This window comes from Acromyrmex echinatior, chromosome 2 (assembly GCF_024713525.1).
Source record: "Acromyrmex echinatior isolate Ae372 chromosome 2, ASM2471352v2, whole genome shotgun sequence".
In the NCBI taxonomy this organism is placed as follows: domain Eukaryota; kingdom Metazoa; phylum Arthropoda; class Insecta; order Hymenoptera; family Formicidae; genus Acromyrmex; species Acromyrmex echinatior.
In genome coordinates this window covers 3,846,492-3,857,104 of record NC_141853.1, presented here as the reverse complement: position 1 = coordinate 3,857,104, position 10,613 = coordinate 3,846,492, and the positions used below count along the sequence as shown (strand labels likewise).

The window sequence follows — 10,613 nt, the reverse complement described above, 5'->3', positions numbered from 1 at the left end:
TGTACTGCGTAAAAATTCGATTCATGTATAATTATTGTATAGATTTTCAGAAGGTGAGAGTACTCAATTGAGCATTTCCGAGTTAAAGTATTTATTTATCACTGTCATCGTACAGCCCTTTCATAATATCCACGAATCAGTCGTCGCGCTTTTTTTCGTCGTTTATAATTTGTATTATAAAGCTATACACATTCAATTTAGTTTGATAATCTACTTACATACTTAAGATCGAAGTTTATGTTGTAGGTAATAGGTACCTCTAGTAGAGTTAGTCGTTTACTTAATGAGAAATGCTTCACTGAAATTGATTCGACCGAGGTATGAAATTGGAGCGGTATTTCTCTTGGCCAAGCACGTGTTATAAATGCAAAAGACGTAATAAGATCTGTGTTAGTCTGTTAGCACTCGAATATACCTATATGACTAGTTCTCTGTGTTCAACAGATTTTTCTTAAAAATATAAAATATTTACAAGGATTTTCGGCTAATTTTATCGAGATTTAATCTTGGTTTAATCACATCAATAATACCCAAGTATAGAGCAGGGCCGTGGCTTTATCCGATTACTACCAAATTACGCTATTGAGCCAGTATTACATCTCTTACAATCTTGCCTAAGAACTAAAAGTAAAATGAACAAGCACGCTACTGTACTTTCTCTCGCGAATATTTATATTCGCTCACTTTTTTTGACAAACTTTACAATAGGTTGAGTATTTTGGCAAAAATAATAAATGTGTTAAGATATCGAAAGTTTTGTCCGAAAGAAAAAAATTAAGAATCCATACAATATTTAAATATTAATGGATTTTATAATAGCTGTACAATGAAGAGATAGTTTTTTTTCTTACGCATAATCGAATTAATTTTTGTCGATTGCAAGCACAAAATAAATTTTATAGTATACATATTTTATGGTTGTCATGATGAAAAGCATGATATACAATTTCGACGTATTAATTTTTATGTTTTGTAATTCTAAGAGATATTATGAGAAACATGATTCATAACGAACTTTCGTAATTGTATCCCGATAGGTAGATTACGACAGGTAAGTATCAAATCGTACGTAGCTTCGTATAAATATGAATCAATATCCAGCAGACCTCTAATTATCCTCTTAATTATACAATCACAAGTATTTGGTCTTTTTACATTAGATTTATACATTCTTTGTCGCATACCTATATAACGATATAACAGGTGAGACCTGTATAACGTAAAAACTCTATAGAATATAGAGGACCAATGAAATTTGACAACGGAAGTATAACTTCAAAAACCTAAATACGAAAGTAAATATACTAAGCAGTTCCTAATTTGCAGTCATATTCAACTTAGAGGTGTAGCCACGGCACCCTCCCATTTTTACTTCCATTCCTCTTCATTCTGTTTACTTAAATATAAAAATACATAGCCAGTCTATACATAAAGCGTGCAAAGTGGCACAGTGAACTGAGTTATCAGACGTCCTGGATGGTTAACTACCGCTCTCGCTGATTGTCGGCGGTTCTGCATCATCATGAAGTTTACTCGTTTTGTTACTTGACACAGGTATACCTGAGGTTTTTGGCAGCAGGTTAGTTGCATTATCACTATTGGATGTTGTGGCGTTACACACGGAATTGTCAAAATGTTGCAGACATGGAAATTCCGAACCAGGCAGCAATAAAGTAGTTTGAGTAGGAAGATTAGTTAATGATACCATTCCTGGCGTCACTATTTGCTTGTTGAAGTATCTCCTCAATGCCTCTTCAATTAAATTGGCTATTTTATCACGATCGTTCTGTAACAGTAAGCATCTTGCTAAAGCAAACTAAGCCTTCACGGAATTGCTCATTAGCGATATGAGCGAAATAATTTACCTCATTAATAAATCCAAAATGTACAAGTTCCTGTGCGAGAAGCATTGAGGTGTCCATTTGGCTTACAGGACACGTCAATTGCCTATTCATTTTGTCATCCATTCGCAACAATATTGTCATCTGAATAAAATAATATATCGATTTAATAATATATTGATTACGTATTCCATAGATTATCTTGCTAAAATGTTCTATGGACCACTCACAAGTAATTCACTACTATCTTCTCTAGGCTTAACATTACACATCATATTAACTACTCTTCGAGACTCCACGTCCACGGGCTCGGGTGTAACCGATTTAACCGATTCTGTCACTTCGGGCGATATCGCCCTCGGTCGGACAGGCGGAGGTAATTTCGCCATAAATGCAGTCAATGGATATATTCCGTACCTGGCAATGTAAAAGCACTCTGGTTACCAATTTATCCGATATAAGACACAAAATCCAGGTCGATGTATCTCACGACTGAGATACTCACTTTACATCTTCAACAAATTTTTCTAATTTCTCCGTAACAGGAATATCACTTAAACGAATTTGTTGCGGAGGTATTCCTTGATACTTTATTTCGGCGACTACAGTATCTGGTCCATATAGCCTTTGTAACACTTCGTCTGTGATTGTTTCCGAAATGTTAGCTATAAAAAATTTCAATGTTATGTGTGATTTATAATCATTATAAGTATCTTTAAGTAATTATCCCAGCTATTCTAAAAAAATAAAAATTAAAGAGCATATAGATTATACATTTGCTTCAACTTACTAGCTGAATTGACCAAGGCATGTGCTGCAAGCAGCTTAAGAGAATGTACTTCAAATAGAACGGGATGAAATAGCAATTCTCTCGCACTCGGTCTACTAAGCGGGTCCACCTGAAGACATTTACGAATAAAATCTTTTTGTTGAACATCATCTAAAGATTCTATTGTTTTCCGGATGTTTTCTTCGGTAACAATTGTACCCGTATCACCGTTTCCCTGAATTTCCAACGCAGCCATTTCCAAAGCACACATCCCGAATGAATAAATATCAATGGCAGGTGTGACGGAATCTTAAAAAGAAATTACAAATAGTTTGAAAATATTTTAAATGTGATCCATGTATGTATAAACAATGCACTTACTTCCATATTCTGGGGCAACAAAATGCATATTCTTCATGTTTGTTCTACAAGTCTTGATGTGATGATGAATTGCGTCCGGGGCTACTGTAATTAAAAAGAGATCATACTTTCACAAACTGTTCCAAGAAAAACGTCAACATAAAAATGACATATTAATGTGAACGTATTCGACAATGTATTAGAGTTGGTAGGGCAGCCACCAGACAGAATTATGTAGATGTTACATATGTAAACAAAATATATCTTCCTGTAGACATTATAAACAATAGACAATGAACATTAATAGTTTTAAATATATAATATTTATTACGCATTCCGTATGTTTGCTGCCAAGATGAATGACTCTCTAGAAAAATTGTGTTTCAGCTGAAAATTTATCCTAAAAGTAACTTGAGCCCTCGTACAATTAATAGTTTTCACATGTATAAATGTAAAAGTGTCTCTGAAAAGAGAAGCATGCCCCTTGGATGCTCAGATGTACAAATAAAACATAAATTATTTCGTAAAAAAAAAAAACCATAATTTTTCTGTTGATTGCACAGTTCTGTTAGAAAGAACTATTTTTGTTGAGTTAGAAATATAAATTTGGAAAGTAAAATCCTTTAATTAAGAATTATAGAGCATATGAACAAAAAGCTATGTATATATTAAAATATAATGAAAATGTGTGCGCTAGGTGATTGTGAGAAGGACAAAGAGGCACAGAAGGCACTTTGTCCTTCTTAGTTAAATACAATTAATAACCAGAACAAGATAAATAGTGCAACATAGTGGCACTAACATAAAAATAAATTTTAATTATTTGTACATTTAATGGAGCTATTATACTTAATAATTAGTATAAGAGTTGTTTTACCTCTCTATGCCTAATTTACTTAGCTGGCAATAGTTGATGACAATCTGCCAAATGATTTTTTTCTTGAAATTCATCACCTTTGACAATAACACCAATTGACCAATAACGCCAGACATCGACGTTGATGACTTATCCTCTGGATGGGTGAAAGTACGATTTGTACTTCCTCTCTCTTCAAAGGCTTTGCTGTGTTTTTTTCATTATCTAGATTAGCCTATTTGCTACAATTAAAAATGAGGACTCAAGTTACTCCTAATATGAAAAGGCAATTTAACACAATTTTTCTAATGGATTCATATTACTAACATCATATAAAATCATAGGAGAACGCGTGTTATAATAGAGTATTAATATCTATAAATAATTTTTCAAACGCCATTTAAATTAAATTCGGTATAATTCGATATAACTGCATTCATTCCTATATAATCAATTCGATTCTTAACATACATATATTCATATATTCGCGTAAATAAATACATATATGTGTACACACACACACGCGCGCACACACACACACACACACACAAATTAATAAATATCATGTTTAATATATGTATCTCTGTTAAATACACCATAATATTGTTTTAAAAATATTCAATTTGATGATACTGTCTTACAATTATAATTATTTAAAACAAATAATTATTTTGTAAGACATAACTGAGCATACGTATGTATATTTATGTAAATAAATTTTTCCGTGATGTTTGTGTGCCAAAATCACTAGAGAAGCACCTATGTGACATATAATGATGAATCATATTATTTGTCATGTTTTCGTTCAGTCAGGAACTGAGTCATATAATTATTATTTATTTCAGCTGAGTAATGAGTAAATAAAAAGTACATATATGTATATATACGATAGACTTCTAAGAACATCTACTTCATTTTTGTACATATGGGTGCTAAAAAAAAACAGATTCGACACTTAGAAAATATATAATAAATTGAGTAAAAAAATATTGCAGTGTTAAGTATTTCTTGCTCATTTAAGTGAGTAAAATATGCCTTCTAAGATTTGAGTCTTGACATCTTATGTAAACAAAAAAGAAAGAGTAAAAACATAATTGTTACTGTCTTTGTATCTCAAAGAATCACTCGGTGTAAAATTTGCCGTTTTTTATGACAGATGAAAAATTATGACAAAATAGAAACATACGCTTCTACAACCTGTGAATGAGAAAATGAAAATATCTCATACATATATATGTATATAATCTCATCTTGTATTACTTTTTATTCGGAAAATAATGATCCTATCGCATGATGATCTATGTTTACCATACACAAATTCAAATATAATATATGTAAATTCAGATAAGCTATCTGATTTTGTTTAGATATAAAATGATAGCTCTATACACATTATATATTCAATGTAGAGAAAGTTCTATTTCTTTTTACATAAGTACTTACCTGAACCAATTTTTACAAGTCCGTTATGTTGGATAAATATAGTGTCACAGGTAAGATTCCCATGTATAATAGGAGGTGAACAGGAATGCAAATAACTGAAACATTTCAAACGCAATATAAATCGAGAATAAGTTGTATAGTACGTATTACATGTATGTATGTATGTATATATATATATATATATATATATATATATATATATATATATATATATACATGTTGTATATACAGAGTGTCTTGAAATTCGTAATATTATTACAGCGTGAAACTTCGTGAAAACTTAAGTAATAAAAGTGTAAGCAATTTTTTTCCGTAAGTTTTTTAAGTATAAACATTTAAAGTTTGACTTCGTATGCGTTAAAACGTCATCTGTCCGTGTGATAGTGTGCATGCAGCGGCAATATTTTGTTTAGTATTAATTATCATTGTACGCACGTCTCACGGACAAATGATTTTTTAACTAACGCTTATGATTAGTCAAACTTTAAATGTTTATACTTAAAAAAAAACTTAAGAGAAAAATTAAGCCATTTTTTTCTTACACTTTTATTACTTAATTTTTATGAAGTTTCACGCTGTAATAATATTACCCTCGAATTTCGGGATATCCTATATACACATTTATATATTGTATAACATATTGTATGTATTGTATATATTGTTATACCTGAGTGCAGAAAGTATTTGCGTACACCACCGTTTCCACGCTTGTAGTGGCAACCTTTTTACATTACGTTTCGTTCGTTTTAGGAACTGTTTCAGGGACCCGGATGACATATATTCCGTTATAAATATAACCTGAAAAATAATATAAAAGAAATGTTAATAAAAAATATGCAAATTGTATTATATAGACGTAACGAAAACTGTAATGTATAAATTTACTTACTCGGGGTTTGTCATTATGGGTATCTGTCCAATACCTATGAAATTTAACAATGTTAGGATGCTCCAATTGCGTAAGGTTCTCAAAAACAAGTTGTATCTTTTCTTCTTGGGCCTTGAAGTTTTTCCTTTCCGAAAATTGCACTTCATTCCATACCACTTCGACACCTTCTTCTGTATCCATCGCCAAATAGGCACAGTCAATTCCTGGAACATCTCTTTGTTCCACCTAAACAAGCATTAGTTTATATATATATAATCTATATATTTCTGTAATTACTTTAACAAAAAGTAAAGAACTATGAAAAATACATTTATTACAAAAACATATAGTGCAATATAAAATTGTTAGTAATTAGTGTTATGTAGTCAATATATTCAATTATACTTGAGTTTATAGCTGTTATCCAAGTATTCCATTATTTTGGATATTATTTAAGTATTTGATGTAAATACATAAATACATTGTTAAAACGCTTTATAAATACATGCTACAGACTGTGACTAAGCAGATTTATTCAATGTAATCTATGAATCTATATATAGTATAATGGACTGTATTATCGTAATCATCCATTTTAAGTGTACTTAAAGTGTGTTGAAACGATTTCAATGCCTATTTACTATTACATGAATGTGACCTTGTGAAGAATTTGAGGAGGGGGAGATAATTCAGAAGAGGGTTTGCCACACTGTAGACATTAACGATAATAATTGGACTTGTCGGACTTATTCATAATAATATAATGCATGTAAATTATTGTTGTCTCCATTCAAATTGTGGAGTATAATTCTGTGCAAAATACTTTAAAAAAATAAATAACTCAACGCAAGTACAATAAAACATAGAAATTATCCTGCTTGCTGCTTTGCAACGTACGTACTTCCATTGTATCAGTAACTTCGTTTTCTGTTCCTCGTGTAGATCCGAAGCTAGAACCCTCAGCTAACGTTGATTTGGAACCTACATATACCTGAATAGGCACATTTCCCACAATTAATAAAAATACACTAAATAGATATAAAGATTTATCTCTATGCACACAAATATACATATAGAAGATAATATTTTTATTAATCTATTTCATAAAAGTCATTATTTTTCATAAAATATAAAAAGGTAGAATCACAATACTTACTTTACAAAATATAAACATTGATAACTCAAAAGAATTAATAATAAATTACAAATTTTAGTCATTATAAAATATAGAAGCACACTTGGCAATAAATAACGTAAAGAAACTTAATAAAATTATTTGTAATACAAAATATGTTTTAGTTTCTATTATTAAAATTATATGATAGTGCAAAATCGAGACAAATATTTCACAAAATGTGATAATTATATTGTCAATAATTATATTGGAATAAATGATCCAAAAGTACAAAAAGATAATTCAGATAAATATTAGAATAAACTGTATAACGAAGCATAAAACTAATCTTTACTAGCTCATTAAGACAATAAAGATTGTTTTATTTCTAAGCAGAGAAGCTGCGTGCGAGGTAAGCATGATCAAAATAATTTCATTGATTTATACATTCAATAACAGAACGTCAGCAATCTATTTTTAGGATAAAATATGAATGAACCTAATATTGGTTAGACATTTGTGCCAAGAATGTAAGTTAAGATACAGATGAAGTATACTAAATAATATGAGAAGCACAATAGTCTAAAGGAGATATTTCATGCAAAAGCAATTCTCTAATCTAAAACCTTTTGAACCAGCTGGATACATATAACCACCTGTATAAATGCAACATGAAATGAATTATGCTAATATTTATTTATAACGTGAATAAAGACATTTTAAATAAATTTATATTAATAAAAACTGTCACTGCTTAAGAGACATTCATAAATTAAAATATAAAGAAACATAAATAAGATATAATGAATCTCCACTTTGATATTTTGATACATTTAAATATATTTACAAATTTAATTGTATAATTATAATCTAACACATTACATTATGTTAAGTAATATATGTAAAGATAATATAAAATAATTTTAAAGTACATAAACAAAAACATTGTTTTAGATATTAATATGTAAAAGACAATCATAAATTAAGACTCCCATTTTGTAACTCTTTAATGACACCAACACTATTGTAGAATAAGGGCCTAAGACATAGAGAAAGACATGAATAAAGTATAAATGAGATTTTTACTTTGATATTTTGATATTTTGATATTTTGATCCAAATATATTTACAAATCATAGTTAGCATAATTATAATCTAGTGTATAATTATAGTTACATTATATTATAGTATATCGTAGAAATAATGATCTCGAAAGCATGTAAGTAAAAAAATAATATTTTGGATAATATGTAACATGTAAATTATCATAATTTAGAGATAGAAATCTAAAGCCTATTCTGTAATTGCATAAGCATAGTTGTAATTGAATGTAATTGTAAAGCTTAATCTACAATTGTTTAAATGTAATTGCAAATGGTCGTGGTTGTACAAATTCTTCAATTACAATTGAACATTCGCCTTGTATTCAACTGTAATCAGTCAATTCTTACAAATACAATCATTTACAAACTACGTTTATGCAATTATAGATTGAGCTTAAAGCTCATTCTACATTTGTATAGATATAGTTATAAGTAGCTGTAATTATAAGAATTGACCAATCACAATCGAATGTGAGAAGAATATTCAATTGTGATAGATCCATTCTTACAACTACAACTTATGATTATGCAATTGTAGAATGAGCTTAAAAATACAAGAGTATATTGCTCTTTTAAAGCACTCAGCTAATTAGTTAACATTTAATATAAATATAGTAATACTACAAATCAACTTTATTGATCACAATCATGTTTCAACATCAACAGGTGTGTTAGGGCAATTAAAATCCGCATTATCATTCCTAATAACTCATTGCTATAACAAATGAAACCAAAAGTTTGAAAAATATCTAAAAGACATCTGAAAGACTAGAATTTTTCAAAAATCTTTAGGTTTGTTTGCATTGCTTACAATGTTTGCACTGAGAATCTTTGCTTTCTCTCTTTTCAGCGTTTGACTCTATATTACTTATAACCATCTCGTTTTAAGTGTATAAAGATTTTTCAAGAAACTTCAAAAGAAATTTCGAGTATTTTTGAGAGAAATCTCGAACAACGCAAACAGACTTTTTACAACATCCTACAGTCCTCTGGCAAGCTGCAGCAAAAAGCACAGGCTCGAAATAGAAAATAAACCATCCAACATCTAACACCATAGATACAAAAATGGAAAATAGTCCGTGTAAAAGTCTACCTCAGTGGAGTAGTTATCAGCAGGAGAATGAGCGAAGAGGAAAAGAGGAAACAAATAGATAGAGCATATGTTCGAAGAGGTTGTAGAAACATGTTACCTCTTCCCGGCGCTTAAGCCACCGCCCGCACGGGCTCTCTTCCAGGATCTCGCTCTCATCCTCCGAGTCTTCACCACTTTCCCGCGGTGACTTGTGCTCTGGGTCCGTGCTGGAGCGGCTCCCGGGCATCACACACGCTTGCGATTAGTTAGAGAGGCAGCAGTGAACAGCAGGCCAAACTCATCGGTGACGATCTCCAGTGCGGTGTACTCTTCTAGTCTCGTATCGGGCGACTTGCCACGACAATGACCGGCGACGTATTGGCTCGTGGGATGAGCGGATGCACACGGAGAGCAGCGGTGGCGGCAGCGTCAGCGTCGTCGATGTCGGGGCTACAGCGGCAGCGGCGGCTACGACGATAACAGCAGCAGCAGCAGCGGCGACGGCGACGACGACAACGATGGTGATGACGGCGGCGACGGTAACAGCAACGACGATGACAACGACAACGACGATAATAACAGCGACGACGACGACGGCGACGACGACGGCGACGACGACGACGACGGCGACGGCGACGACGACGACGGCGACGACGGCGGCGGCGGCGGCGGCGGCGGCGACGGCGGCGGCGGTGATAGTGGTGATGACGGCGGCGGTGACGACAATGGCAACAACAACAATAATAACAATAACAAAGTCGCGTTAGTCGTGCGTAACAACGCGTAGGTAGGTACTACGTGTCCCTGATTCGCACTGCACTCACAAGTGACACATGCAGGTGCACGCAGCGCGCCCGCTCGTCTCTAACTGGCTGAGACCCGGAGCGGTGATATTTCTGATCTTACGCGACGAACGCGCGCTACTCGACGCTACTCGGCTTCGCTCAGGGACGCGCCGCGGTGATACACATCGCGCTAGCCGCCTGCGTATCGCACTGTCAAAATAAAACCTCCCTATTGCGAGCAAAACTGCCTCGATGTGACACACACTCTGGCACTCATTTTCGTTATGTCTTCGGTCACGTTCGCCCACCCGAACGGCCAAAGTGATCCTCTCGGCTGCGAACGTGACGCCACCTATCGGAGTGCGTTTGAAGACATTGTCCAAGTGCCTCCGGTTATCATTT

At 32.9% G+C, this 10,613-nt stretch overlaps 1 protein-coding gene across 2 annotated transcripts; it reads right to left on the bottom strand.

Moving 5' to 3' along the window:
• Window positions 1-74: 74 nt before the first annotated feature.
• On the bottom strand, window positions 75-10,538 carry Madm (MLF1-adaptor molecule). Of its 2 annotated transcripts, XM_011054297.2 has the most exons (11): window positions 9,545-10,537; window positions 7,039-7,128; window positions 6,159-6,383; window positions 5,937-6,067; window positions 5,270-5,364; window positions 2,992-3,075; window positions 2,632-2,919; window positions 2,347-2,506; window positions 2,072-2,258; window positions 1,866-1,985; window positions 75-1,786 (listed from the first exon to the last, which is right to left on the bottom strand). In XM_011054297.2, the coding sequence occupies exons 1-11, from the start codon at window positions 9,671-9,673 to the stop codon at window positions 1,481-1,483; spliced, it is 1,815 nt and encodes a 604-aa protein (XP_011052599.1). In that variant the 5' UTR covers window positions 9,674-10,537; the 3' UTR covers window positions 75-1,480. The 2 variants fall into 2 exon arrangements, with proteins under 2 accessions (XP_011052599.1, XP_087259853.1); XM_087403727.1 differs by lacking the exon at window positions 7,039-7,128 and having other exon boundaries at window positions 9,545-10,538.
• Window positions 10,539-10,613: the final 75 nt, after the last annotated feature.

Excerpts from the sequence above, each read along its gene's own strand:
- Madm (XM_011054297.2), bottom strand. The coding sequence starts at position 9,673 with ATGCCCGGGAGCCGCTCCAGCACGGACCCAGAGCACAAGTCACCGCGG. Across the intron at positions 7,129-9,544 it reads GGCTTAAGCGCCGGGAAGAG|GTATATGTAGGTTCCAAATC; the intron begins GTAACATGTTTC and ends GTGCCTATTCAG. Across the intron at positions 1,787-1,865 it reads ATTTTGGATTTATTAATGAG|AACGATCGTGATAAAATAGC; the intron begins GTAAATTATTTC and ends TTACTGTTACAG.